Source organism: Pholcus phalangioides, unplaced genomic scaffold (genome assembly GCF_987345545.1).
Source record: "Pholcus phalangioides strain wild (caught in Gottingen) unplaced genomic scaffold, Ppha-v1.0 ptg000015l_1, whole genome shotgun sequence".
Classification (NCBI taxonomy): domain Eukaryota; kingdom Metazoa; phylum Arthropoda; class Arachnida; order Araneae; family Pholcidae; genus Pholcus; species Pholcus phalangioides.
In genome coordinates this window covers 91,507,303-91,521,982 of record NW_028301608.1, presented here as the reverse complement: position 1 = coordinate 91,521,982, position 14,680 = coordinate 91,507,303, and the positions used below count along the sequence as shown (strand labels likewise).

The following is a 14,680-nucleotide window of genomic DNA, read 5'->3' as shown; positions in this document are numbered from 1 at the left end:
AGACCACCACTAATATCAAACATCACCACTACTGAAGCCACCACAACTATATTAATTGAAGATTACCACACAATTGAAGCCACCACATCCATATTTACTGATGAGCATCACGATGGGAAGGGAGTTATCTTTTCATTCGAGAGATGATTATATAATAAAATCACCGGAATATGCAGAAAAAAATTATAAAGATATAAAAACTATGAAAAATAACAACGTGTATAAATAAAACTATATAAAAAAATCACCGGATGCTACAATGGCCATAAGCTAAAGTGCTTATGCCATCGTCTAAAATATACCTTTTATTGTCATGTGCCGACAAACTGATTTTTCGCTGTTGAATTGTTTGCAGCACATGCGACCGGGATTGAATTTTAGGCATGTCGTGCCTCATGAAAGAATTATTGCGCAGACAATTTAGATAATCTGCATGTCTGATTTCTTTACTGACAACCGAGCGCACGACACCCTTCGCAGTCTTTTTTTCACAGTCACCGGTAATAAAACTATACATCTTTGGACGCAGTCCCACAAATTCGATCACCGGTTTCCCTGCCGTCTCATCCTTCATCACCCCGATGACCTTCTTGTTTCTCTCGCTGTACAATTTGTGGTCACCGGGGTAGTTAGATGTGTCGAATTTGTGGGAATCTCTCAGCATATCTTCGTAAATGTCATCGGTATAAATTTCGTAGCACAACGAATCCGTGTCGGTGAACAATAAGGTCGCATCCTGGCCGTACTTTTCCTTGACGTGATTATAATGGAAGTCCGCCATCAGGTGCTTTGATAAATCTAAAATGGTGACACCGGTGTATATCGGACGATCCAACCTGATGGCAGTCTTCTTCATTTTTAGCACGACCAGGTCTTTATTAATAATCTTGAAGCTTTCGAATGCTGGGGATGCGATTAATTTTTTTGCTCTCTTCTCCTTGTGTACCAAGTGGATGTTGTTATGTTTCCTGAGATTCTCCAGCGACTTCCCATACACTGCATTATTCATCAACTTATAGAAGTCTTTTTCAAAATCACCGGTGGCTCCCTTTCTTTTCTCGGTGTTGAATGCAATGTACGGGCGGAGCCATGGTCGCTGAGAGAACTCGAGGACACGACGAATCGATGTAACTCGCATCCCCAGCGCTGTATAGAGTTTCAGATTTTTATAATGGATGACGTACGCGACCTTATCATTCAAATTTGGAGCTAGTTTGACACACGGATTCGATGGCCCACCGGTTTTCCTCATGTACTCGGAGTACATATCACCGGATATTTTCACGTTTTCAGCCGCCAAAGGGAAATCGTTATGGAGGTCGTGAACGTTCACCGGGTATTCAAGATCAACCTCCAAAATGTACCCCTTGGCGCTATCATCGGGGATGATGTTGAAGTCTGTTGACTCCACTTCACTAGACGTCATCCACCGGAAATCACTCACTGGGAGGGGTTCCATCATACATTTGCCATACAAGTTGTTGACGTCCCAATATATGATCCATTTTTTCTTCTCACCGGGGTTGAATCCTGGAACCATTGGGTTGTTGGCTCGACTGTGTCTTCTAGTGATGCATGAAACCCCACCTCTGATGCCTTTCTCGAGAAACAGGTGGATGTCTGGATCTGTTATAAGTTCCAACCTTTCGCCCGTCATCTTCAGACAGGCGTTCCAGGCGAGACCAGGGGATGTATACATGTGGGCGGGATCAATTTTATAGTTTTTCAGACACAACTTTCTAAAATTCTGAAAGACGTCTGCAAGCAACAACACGTCTGTCTCCACATACAAGTCGTGATAGTCACCTAAGGACAGCATATGGAAGGTGTCCCACACCAGTTGCGCATGCTGATAGTCATCTGTGGATATGTTTTCCCTACCCAAGGAGGTGTAAAAGGCCTCTATGGGGGGAAGCACCGGTTCGTCAAACTTATCCATGGAGGTCATATATTCGTAAGGATAAACTCCCTTACGAAGGAGAAGCGGTGTCTTCTCACCGAAGGCTCTTTTCATATTTATAAAGTCACCGGGGTTCATAGATTTCACTAGGGTATCAAGAGAAGCGGATAAAAACTGGAACGAATCCAGAAATCTGAGGTGACCCAAACTGAAGGAGATAAATTTCTCCATGTTTTTACCAATGACCTCTATCCGCTTCTCCTTGATCCGACCAAGCCCTTCCATGATGAAGTGAGCATCATAATTCTGCAGGTTGTGAAAAATCACCGGGATGTGCTTTGCCATCTTGAGCTGCAGGTTACACTTGGAGTGTAACGCTGATCTGTATGTACCGCTAACATGGCAATGATCTCTCACCCGATCACTACCAAGAGGTTTGCCACAGTTAGTGCATATCTGTTGGCTCTGGAAGCGTCTCTCTTCCTCGATGGTCATCTTCAAGGGCACCGGGTTGTTGATTTTTTCCAAAATGAGCTTCTCTTCTTCCAGCATGCTTTCCAGAAATACATGGACACTGTCCTCTCCCCTGTATACAGTGGGTCTCCTGAGAGCCACACCATCGGGACCAACAACCACATATGCGAAACCGCATGGACGGTGAAGCGATGTCGCCATGGAATGGGAAGTGGCAGGATCAGGTGAGCATGACTCCACTTTTGGCAAGATGGCCTCAAAATCTGCATATATAACGTAGGGCACCGGTAACTGAAAGGCAACATTCTTGAAGCTCATCCATTTTTCGTCTTCACTGGGATATGTAACCTTTTGTGCACCATGCTCTCTACACTGGGTGAGATGTTTTGCATGGGTCTCAACAGAAGAAAACCTCTGCAGACAATAGTCACAATAGTGACAAGTTTCTTTGTGCGCAGTGGTGCGGGAAAAAAGTCTGCTGGTGTTCCGAATGAGGCAGTAATGAGATGTTTCCTCATTCATGATGAGGAGCAAGTTAACATGCCGAGGCATTCTCTCATGTGTAATTCTCACTGGGAATATCTCCTCCCCCTCCACTCCGAAAACGTTGATTGTGATGTTGTTCTGTTTTTCAAACCGGGATATTTGTTCGAGAGTCACTGGGTATATCAGACCGCGAGTATCCAACTCATTCTCATAATTGGCGTATTTGGTAACGCGCTCGGCTTTATCATTTCTAGCCACTGGGTGTAGGGCAGCGAGCACAGACCAGAGAAAACACTTTTGATCTCGATTCTTGATGTTGAGGACAGCTTTTTTGCGAGCTATCCACTGTGGAAGTGGAATGTAGCTCGCTGGCGCCAGCGGTTGGTAGCGAGCGATGTTGAGCTCGAGGCAGATGATCTGATCGAGAACCCAACCGCTGCCGCTGCCTTCGAAATCTTCTGTAGATTTCTCCACCTTTTCGAAGGCTACACCCAGTTGAGTCTCGAGTACTCCAGCCGCGAGAGCGGTAGCCATCTTGCTGCGTAAGTATGCGTTGGTCAACTCCTCTTCACCATCCGCGCCTCTTCGCGAAAACACCGCTATGACCACAACATCCCACTTGATGGCACGTTGACGATGAATAGCTTCTCTCAATAGGGAGAGAAGCCTATCCCTTACGCTGATGAGGAAGAGATGCATGTCCCTATCTTGACCCTCATCGGGAGGGATGTTGTGAGTCACGAAGACGTCGTTGAGGGCTCCGTTGGGCGGTCTGTTGGGCGGTGGTGGTGGTCCGTTGGGTGGTGGTGGTCCGTTGGGCGGTGGTGGTGGTCCGTTGGGTGGTGGTGGTGGTCCGTTAGGTGGTGGCGGTCCGTTGGGTGGTGGTGATCCGCTAGCTCTGCTGGATCCTCCGTTCTGCCGATGCTTCTTTAGTATATGGCGTTTCAAGTCGTTGCTCCTGGTAAATGCAACCGGGCAGCGCTCGCATTTGAACGGTTTTTCTCCCATGTGGATCTTCTTGTGTTGGTTGAGATTTTTCCTCAACGCAAAGCATTTCCCGCAAGTTTCGCAGAGGTGGCGATTATCCTGTAATGAAAAATAAAATAAAATAATAAATAAATATATAAGCATATTGCAAGTATGAATGACAACCATTCATGGATAAGTTTTATCGGGAGCCGAAGCAACCCGCAAGCTTCGGGGGTGTCAACTCTATACAACATGTTACGAAAAAATCTAGAAAAAAAATTCGGGAATGGTTAGAAGGAGAGAAGGGCTACACTCTACACAAGAACAGAAGGAAAAAGTTCCCACGCAACAGAACGATAGTAGCCGGTATCGATAAACAGTTTCAGGCCGATCTCGTTGACATGAGAAGTCTCGCTCGTTATAATGACGGTAATCAATATTTATTGACATGCATAGACGTGTTTTCAAAGTATGCTTGGGCTGCCCCGCTCAGAGATAAAACCGGAAAAAACATTACCACGGCTTTCTCAAATATTTTCTCCGAGCGGAAACCAGACGTGCTCCAGACTGACAAAGGAAAAGAATTTCTCAATAAAGTGTTTCAAGACTTTTTGAAGAAGCAAGGAGTGAGATTTTTCACTTCTCAAAATGACGATATCAAAGCCGCTGTTATAGAACGTTTTAATAGATCGCTTAAAGTACGAATGTGGAAATACTTTACTGCCAAGAACACATACAAGTATGTGGACGTCATCGAGGACTTTTTATTTAGTTACAACAGAACTTATCACAGAAGCATCAAGATGGAACCCGTTCAGGCCGGTAAACATAACGAGGACCTAGTTTGGAGAACGCTGTACGCGAAAACACCGAAAAAAACAACGATAAAATTTCAAGTGGGTGACCACGTCCGCATCGCTCGCTCGAAACATCTGTTTGAAAAAGGATACGAATCAAACTTCTCTCACGAAATCTTTGTGGTTGACGAGTGCGTGGCGAGAGAAATACCGGTCTATAGATTGAAGGATTTGATGGGTGAGAGAATCAAGGGAACGTTTTACGCAGAAGAAATGGTCAAAGCGAAACCCGAAAAGACTTTTCCCATCGAGAAAGTGATCAGAAAGAGAAAGAATAAAGGAAAGACGGAATTCTTGGTGAAGTGGCAAAATTATCCCGACAAATTTAATTCGTGGGTCGAGCTATAAATATCGGTTACGCAAGCGGAAGCAGCCCATTATTTGGTAAAGATGTCTTCCTTCTACATCACCCTCCCCAGCGACGCCTCTCCTGATTTTTTCCCGGAAAACAAGCTTTCGAATTTTGTGGTGAAGTTGCCAAACTCGATTAGTTTTTCTTCGGATTACGAGGTTGCCTTATCCGAATTAATCTTTCCTCACGCATTCCACAACATCACGGAACAAACAAATTCTTTCGAATCCGATGTTGGAACAGGATTACTTAAGAGTGGAAGAATCCCGTGTGGTTATTACGAGACTACTCAAGAATTGATAAAAGCCATCTCTCAAAATTTTCAAGATAAGATAGTTATAACGTTCAACCGCAACACGCGAAAAGTTAAAGTGAACCTCAAGAAAAGTGCCAGACTTATTCTTCACTCCGGCATAGCTGAAATCCTGGGATTCGAACCTGGTGAATTAAAGGGTCCTCTCCTCGAAGGTGTTTCAGTGTCGGACGTTAAACTAGACTTTCGCTTGTTATACGTATATTGTGATATTGTTGAACCCCAGGTTGTTGGAAACATTTACTCGCCACTGTTAAAAATTGTCAAGGTTACGGGCCAAGACGGAGAGATCGTTAACGCCTCTTTTGAAAGGGGTCACTACGTTGGGCTTGCGAGGAAAACTTTCGAGACGATTCACATTTATATAAAGACGCACACGGGACGTTTTGTATCATTCGAGCGTGGAAAGGTGATAGTGAAACTTCACTTCCGATTGAAACATCTGTGAAAATGCCATATAAGCAATATAGATGCTGCGTCGATAGCGTGACGCACCACTACCTCAATCAAGCCGGTCATGGACTCTCATATTATCAAGGTTCAAACCTGCAGCGCGGATATGGTATCGGTTCTATATTCGGCTCTCTTTTCAGGTCAGCTATTCCCCTGTTCAAGAGCGGTGCGAGAGCGCTTGGCAAACAAGTGCTTCGTTCTGGTGTAGATTTCGCCAACGATTTGGTTCAGGGAAGAGACGCTAGAATGGCTGCAACCGAGAGAGCGAAAGAAGCGGGTAGAATGCTGACAGACAAGGCCTCTGGAAAGCTCAAGAAGATGTTAGGCGGTCATAAAAGAAAGCGTAAAGTGAAGAATAGAGTCATTCGCAAGAGAGTGAGGAAAGCGTCAACACCTGACATTTTCGATTAACATGGCTATGATAATGGAACACTCGTCCGAATGCCTGAAGAGCGAAGTCGATCTCTTCTCGCTTCCACCCACACAGACCGCAATAGAAGGAGGTGAATGGATCGAGTTTCTACCTCTATCTAGCATAAAGGATATTGGTGCTCCTTTGGAATTCAACGTGACTGGATGCGCTGAAAATTACATGGACCTGTCTGCTACCCAATTACATGTTCGAGTGCGAGTGACGAAAGGAGACGATACGCCACTGCCCGAAAACGAGCTAGTGGCACCAGTAAATTTGCTTCTACATTCATTGTTTTCTCAGATAGACATCACTCTGAACGGTCGGAACATCACAAACTCTTCCCACACTTACCCTTATCGCGCCTACATTGAGACTCTGCTGAATTATGGCCAGGACGCTAAAAATGGACCCCTCGCTATGGAGGGTTATATCAAAGACACCGCTGGATACATGAATAATCTCGAGAACAATGAAGGAATGAAAAAACGAGGTGGATACATCGCCAAGAGTCGATCATACGATCTGATGGGAAGACTTCACTGCTCGCTATTTTTTCAACAGAGACTTTTGCTCAATCTCGTTGATATGAAGGTGCGTTTGGTGCGCACGAAACCTTCGTTCTGCTTAGTGGCCGCGGCCGAGGATTACAACGTAGTGATAGACCACGCTAGCCTATTCGTGCGAAAAGTGAAAGTAAGTCCTGCTGTGGCTATAGGACATGCTAAAGCTCTGGAAAAAACTACGGCAAAGTATCCGATCAACAGAGTGATCTGTAAAGTATACTCCGTTGCTAAAGGAAACATGTCCTTTGTGCAAGACAACGTTTTTCTGGGACCGATGCCAAACAGAGTCGTGATCGGGCTAGTGGATAACGAGGCATATAACGGTACATATAATACTAACCCCTTTGAATTCAAACATTACGACTTGAATTTCATATCTGTGTACGTCGATGGCCGTCCGGTCCCTCACAAAGCTTTGGAGCCGAATTTCACGACGGGGAACATAGTAAGAGCGTACAACAACTTGTTTAGATCTGGAGAAGATCGCGGCATTGATCTGACGAGAGAAGAGTTCAAAAGAGGATACGCACTGTTTTGTTTCTCTCTGCTTCCCGACCAGAGTGAATGCGGACATTTACATCTACTCAGGCAAGGAAATTTGCGCGTCGAACTGAAATTTTCCAAAGCTCTTCAAAAAACAATCTCTGTGATAGTCTACGGCGAGTTTCAAAACTTGATCGAGATAACCAAAGCTAGAAGTGTTTTGTGTGATTTCTCGAGTTAAATGGACTCCGAGCAGATAAAAAATGCATTGACATCAAATCCAGTCACAAAGCAGATATTCAGAGATGTATTCGCAAGCGACACTTTACCAAACGGCGTTCACAAGTATCCAGCTGCTTTCGTGGTTAACACCGACGTTCATACAGAGGAAGGAAGCCACTGGTTAGCAATATACCTGCATGACAACGTGACAGCTGAATTTTTTGACTCTTTTGGAAGACCGCCCTCACAATTCGTGGATGGGAAAATCAACTCATTTCTGAGCAAATACAAACGACTCACTTACAACGATGTGGCGCTGCAGTCGGTCAACAGCAAAGTGTGTGGACATTACGTTATATATTATATTTTTTGTAAATGTAAAGGCGAAAGCATGAAAGCAATTGTTTCGCGATTCAGTAAGCATAATGACGTGCGAGTGTATAATTTTGTATCGAAAAATTTTGTTCAATAAAAACCACTTACATGAAAAAAATCGTGTCATTATTTACCATGTCTCTGTTAAAGTTACATCACCCTTTCACGGCAGTCTGTGCTGGTGCCAGTGGAAGTGGAAAAACATACTTTTTAAAAAAATTCTTAGAACATAGGGAAAAACTTATCGAACCACAGCCCAAGCGAGTGATATGGTTCTACGGAGAAGCTCAACAACTTCACGACGAGATTGATAACGTGGAATTCAGGGACGACACCGATTTCGAAGGCATAACGGATGCTCTATTGATATTCGATGACCTTTTAAGCGAACTTTCGGGAGAACAGAGGATGGCCAAGTTATTCACCAAGTATAGTCATCACAGAAATCTATCGGTATTTTTCATTACGCAAAATTTTTTCCATAAGGGATTGCGCGAGATTACACTCAACGCCCACTATATATTTCTGTTTAAGAACAGGAGAGATCTGAACCAAGTGAGTCATTTAGGTCGCCAATTATATCCCTCGAAATTGAAATTCTTTTTAGAGGCTTATAACGATGCCACGAAAGATTCGTATTCATATCTATTGATAGATTTGCGTCAGGAGACAGAAGAGAAAATGCGACTGCGCACTAACGTGTTACCAACACAAACTCAATACGTATATCAACCCCGTCGATAAAGAGTCGAGACCCATTATCACGATGACAGCCGTAATAGACGTTGAGGGATACCGACTCTCTGACGGAACATTTGTGATAAAGGAGTTGGCCTATTGTAATTTGAACTGCAGCGAGACTTTTCACGGAATTTATCGAGCACCGTACGAGTTCTCGCAACTGAATGCAAGAGACCGACATCAAGTGAAATGGCTCACACATAATTTGCATAATTTAGCGTGGGAGAGAGGTGATCTACCTTTTCGTACCCTCGAAACCACGCTGAAAGACTTTGTTAAAAAGTTTAATGTTGTTTACGCCAAGGGTTACAGCAAGTGTCAAATGCTCGAAAAACAATACGGATTGGAAGTCATCGATTTAGATTGCATTTTATGTCCTAACGTGACCGATCTGCCTGAAACGAGTCAACATTGCTCTCATCACTATGGAATGCGCAAGCATTGTGCTCTAGCAAAAGCTCAAGCTTATGCAAAGTGGTTAAAAGACTGAACTTGTTGTTTCGATCGACTATTTCACGAGATGTCTTTGCGGAGGCAACAACTCTTAAAATCACTCTGCGAATGCCCAAGAAAACAGCTGCTAAAGAAACTAACGAATGAGAAGTTGAAAATCGTGTGTGAATGTGCGCTCAATCTGCTACGCGGGAACATTCCAGTAACAAAGTCACAGAAAGCTAAGCTTCAAAAACACAAAGCCGCTCTGAGAAAACTGGCTGCAAAAAAATTACCTCTCTTCAAGAAAAAGCGCGTCTTGCTACAAAAAGGAAGCGGTTTCCTTGGAATATTACTTCCGACCGCGCTTAGTTTATTGTCTAGCATTATCGGGAAATAATGGAATTTGCAAAAAAAGTGGTCCTCGTGCCAGAGGCAAGATATAACCGTCACGTTATTCAAGAACCTCAGTTGTCGGAAATAGATCGGGAAATGAAAAAAATTCTTGATAGCACTCTGCCCGACGACATTAAATTTAAAATGTATCAACGTGTTCTGCACAAAAGAAACTCGGTTTTCGAAAATAATTCTCCAGTTCTGACCGAACAAGAAGAAACTAATGAGCGAGACCTCAGCAAACCCCCCATCAAAGTGGAACAATGGAATGAAATGAAATTTCCAAAATCGTATAAGTCTTCGGCAGAGGAAATTTTGAAACATATCAAAAATTTTCCTAAAGTAATCAACTGGAACGAGAGTGGCGAGCTGATATATAAAGGGAGGTCAATGAGAAACACTAACATTACCGAACTCATCGCTAGCGTGGCAAGTGCGAACAAGAAGCGTGGCGTGAGTGGACAGAAAGAATTCTTACAAGCGTTGCAGTCTATAGAACTACCCGAGACATTAATCAAAAACAAACACTTGAGAAAACGATGGTTAACGTTCTGAACGAGCAGATCGAAGCTACTGCCTACGATGAAAAAAATAACAGAAGAGGTGTTATTTGGAAAACGAGCGTTCCCGACATAGATTTACCGTCGTCTTGGACTTATGAACTGGAAGTGCGAGGAGAACGGATAAATCGAATTCAAAAAGGACTGATATCCTCTATGCTGATTTTATTATTATTTTTACTATGTCTCAGTTCCTATTCCATGTATCCAACACATATGAAATTCGAAAATTGTACGCATTCCGAGCCACTAGGTGGAAATGTATATTTTACTCGTTGTAATGCAACATACGATGTCCGCGTTTTCGCAAATCATTCTCCTACTATTAAAGGGATAAATTTATCAACTTCTCAGATGTACATGCTGCTACGAAAAGCAGCAAAAATTTTAAATTAATAAAATTCTGTATTTTTAAAAATTGTATTTTGTCTTTTTCTGGTCACCCCTAACAAACAATTTGAATTAAACGGAAAAACATACATTTAAATGGGTCACCCCTAAAAATCAATCGACTTACATTTAAATTTAATCTGGATAGGGAAAAAAATATAATAATTGACTTACCCCCTTCATCTTCTTTTTCGTTCCGCTCGGTCCAGCTTCTATTGGTCTTTTTAAACATTGATTCACAAACTCCATCGTATCCTTGTCTAGATCTTTTAGCATTGCCTTTGACACAAATTCAGGATCCAGACACTCATTAATGAATTCTTCCCCATCGCTCATATCGTTTGCACTCATTTTTCAATCAACTAAACTTGAAGACTTGACACTACTGTGACCAAATACGAAATGAGAAGATTTGTGAAGCAGTACACTTTTTATCACGACTCAGAGAGAGATAACAATGAATCATCGCGATGACCCAAAGTGTTGACGCATTAGATAACAGAAGTGGACATCCCTATCGTCACACTGAGTGGTGACGCATTAGACATGAGAAGTGGTCATCCCTATCGTCACACTGATAAGCAATTAAATGTCTGGAAAAAAAAAAGTTTAATTATTTAATTGATAGATTTAAAAAAAAAAAAATGATGGGGAAATTTTGCTTTTGGACGCCACTCCAAAATTACCGAACTAAGGTGTATAGCTCGCAAACCGTGGCAGTTAACGGTTGCAAGACTATCTCGGACCTATTCCCCGTAGTTCATACATTCATTCAAACCTTTCATTAAAATCATTCACTCATACCATTCACACAGAGACATAACTGCTCAATCTATGTCACTCCAGTCATCGAAATCGATGGATGCGATCTCGTCCTCCTCCTCCTCCTCAAAAACCCCATGATTAGGTAACATTTCCTGCGTTGGATACTGTAGAGAAAAAAAAAAAACATTTTTTTTTTTTGAGTCAACGAAAAGCAATTGAATTCTTTGTAATGCAAGAGTAATATTAATGACTTACCTCTAACAAATCCAACGTCTCACTGCTCTGACTTGGTGGGTATGCTCTACCAATCTATAAAGAAAGAAGTCATGCAATTAGCAAAATGACGATGTAGTAAAATGACGGTTTCCTAAAATTTAATAATAAATTACCTCCACAACCGATGAAGTATCGCTGGCTTCCCAACGCTCACTTCCTAACGTGTTAGGAGTTGGCCAAACTACATCGCTTGATACTTCACCAATCTATAAAGAAGGGAAAAAAAACAAACAAACATGTAATTAGTGGAAAAAAAAGTGATGAATTGAATCTTACATTAATTAAATAATAATAAATTACCACAGACGAGTCAGAACTCGCTACCCATCCTTCTTCTCTTAGCATAGCAGCCAACCTGTTCAAAGATATATATTCTGGCTGAACAGTGGGTGGTTGCCGCACTGTTGGTGACACAATACACATCTTTCGAGAAAATCCGTTATTGATCACCTCTGCCCCTGTGTGACTCATACAGCGTTGATGCTGTATAAGATCACTAATTATGAGAAAAAGGTTTTCACATGTGCAGCATCTATACTGAGTCTGCTGAAAAAACAAATAAAAAAGGTAATGTAACGAGAGCTGTTAATTGTAACAAATGTATAAATTAATACATGAGTCAATCATTCACAACTGAATATTTTTTTTTTTTGAATTCTTGTGTCCTAGTGAATTTAAATCGTAATGTGAAATAAAAATTTAATCGTAAAGAAATTCACAGTAATTTAAAAAAAACTTACATCTTTTTTCTTCTTCTTTGCTACATATCCACTTGGACCAGCTACATCCTCGCTTGCAGCACGTTTTCTCTCATTTGTAGCAATGCTATCTCTCACGAATTCAGACATTCTGACCACTGCTACAATTAAAGAGCTGTCGACTTGTTAAAATCAAATCAAAGAGTGAGAACAAGACACTTTTTTTTTTTTATCATGTACGCTATTAGCCGTGTTGTCCACTCTGTCGCAGTGACGCATTCCGATAACAGAGCGGTCCTTACTGAATATAACACCTTGATAAGCAATATACTTAAAAAAGAGAAGTGAAGTATTGGTGAGAAGAGTGATGCATCACTCACCCGACTGATAGTGTTTAATCATCACCCGAAGCGACTGTATTAAACAACACGTGATGAAGCATACTCATTACCCTGTACATGCGATGATAACGCTTACTACTTTGACGACTGATCAATTAACACATGACAGTGATTAAACTCGTACTCGATTATAAGAACTGAGTGAAGTGCACTCACTGATTAATTAACACATGACAGTGGTGATGTCGCATACACGAATCTACTGATGAAGCGTACTCGATTAGTGTTATCACTACTCGTGTGCAGCAGTTTTTTTTTTTTTTATTTATTTAACAGCTTACTAGTTCGCTTATATCAGTTGAACTTTGGGTTTAATAGTATATTCGTATACTAAGCTAATCGTCGACAACTGCAGTATATAAACTGCGAGATAGACAGAATTGCTTCACTCAGTTCTCCGGTTCAATTGGATATAAGCACTCTCTCCGCAACTCTCTCACATCAACTTGGTAAGAATATTACTATGGCTTCTTGCGTGTTAGATTTTGAGGGGTTTTTGTTTAAAAGTGGGATATATGTAGTTAAGGAAATGGCCTGCTTCGATTTAAATACAGGTAGAGTATATCACTCCCTCTACAAACCACCATTCTCTAGCGATGAGCTGACAGACAAAGATTACGTGCAAATGCTTTGGGTTGCTAAGAATCTCCATAATCTTAAATGGGATGAAGGACTTTTTGACTATATCTTGATGAAAATTCATCTAACAACCGTTAATAATAGATACAGTCATATTTATGTTAACTGCAGTCAAAAAAAAAAATTTCTGAAGCAGCAATTCAACTTAGAAACAGTGGAAGTCTTAAACTTCCCTAAATCGTTGACTTCTTGCAAGTTTCATCCTCTACAAAAGGGACATTGCGCGAGAAGTAAGGTTTTAGCATGCGCTGAATGGTTAAAGGAATAATTTTTTTTTAAATCTGTAAATAAAATTTTTTCATAATAGTTAAAATATATTTTGCAACATGATTTTAATTGTATGGGAAGTTTTTTTCCCTGACTAGAAACAACGAATAATTTTAAAAATATATTTTGTAAAAAAAAAATTAAATTGTGAGAGTTGCGGAGAGAGGCTAAAAATGTGTTGTAACTCTATCATTTAGAAAGATGGAATCCCAACTCAATGTCGATTATTATACCGACGTGTTGAAGTATCCTAAAACGATGTACGAGCAGTTGGAAAAAGAAATAGTCTACATGTCAGCCGAAAAAAGCATCATCAACATTGGTGGAAAGATGATCCCGATACCCCGTCAACATGCTGGTCAAGGTGATCCTGATCTCAACTACAAGTTCTCTGGCCTAGAGGTTCCTGCCATGCCCTGGACGCCCACGGTGCTGAAGATCAAGCAGATCATCGAAAAATTAACGTCTTCATCGTTCAACTACTGCCTCATCAACAGATATGCTGACGGTACCCGGTCCATCAGCGCTCACTCTGACGACGAGAAACAGCTAGCGAAAGACCACCCCATCGCTTGCCTCTCCCTCGGTGCTGAAAGAAGTCTGGTCTTCACTCGTAATGGTTACGAACCCGTGACTTATAAGTTGCAGGACAATTCGGTCATCGTGATGAAATCGCCTACCAATAAAGTGTGGAAACATGCTATTCCCAAAGATCCCAACGTGAAAGCACCGCGCATCAGCCTGACGTTTCGCAGAATGGTGCAGAAGCGAAAGTCCGAAGATGACGCTCCCTCCGCGACTAAAAGACCGCGACTATTCAAGAAAGACTCTACTCCACCCGAGGTATTTCACGTGTGCGATGACTTCTTCGTATCGGTTCAGACTTTCAAAGATGAAGTTCGCGTCAACATGCGAATCTATAGAGATGGAAAAGGTGGATTCATGGTGCCTACGACAAACGGTATTTCTATCACACCTTTCCTCTGGGAAGTGCTTCGCGAGCAAATTTCGGCTGTTCTGATCAAGCCTAAAAGTAGCTTCGTAGCCAATCTAGAACTTTTGGTGTGGTGGGACGAAGACGGCATCCATTTCCAACAGATGAAGAAGAAAGACGGAATGCACGAACTGTTTTCCAGAAAGCTCACCATTTCGCGCTTCCAATGCGAGCAGCTCTTCCGGTCTTCCTTGAACGATGCCAATCCCTTGCAAAGCCGCATCTCGTCTCAAATCAGACATTTTCAGCTGAAGACGTA

At 42.0% G+C, this 14,680-nt stretch overlaps 1 protein-coding gene across 1 annotated transcript; it reads right to left on the bottom strand.

Moving 5' to 3' along the window:
- Positions 1-244: 244 nt before the first annotated feature.
- LOC149077039 (uncharacterized) lies at positions 245-10,717 on the bottom strand. The gene is made up of 2 exons (XM_089242323.1): positions 10,556-10,717; positions 245-3,946 (listed from the first exon to the last, which is right to left on the bottom strand). The coding sequence occupies exons 1-2, from the start codon at positions 10,715-10,717 to the stop codon at positions 245-247; spliced, it is 3,864 nt and encodes a 1,287-aa protein (XP_089098449.1).
- Positions 10,718-14,680: the final 3,963 nt, after the last annotated feature.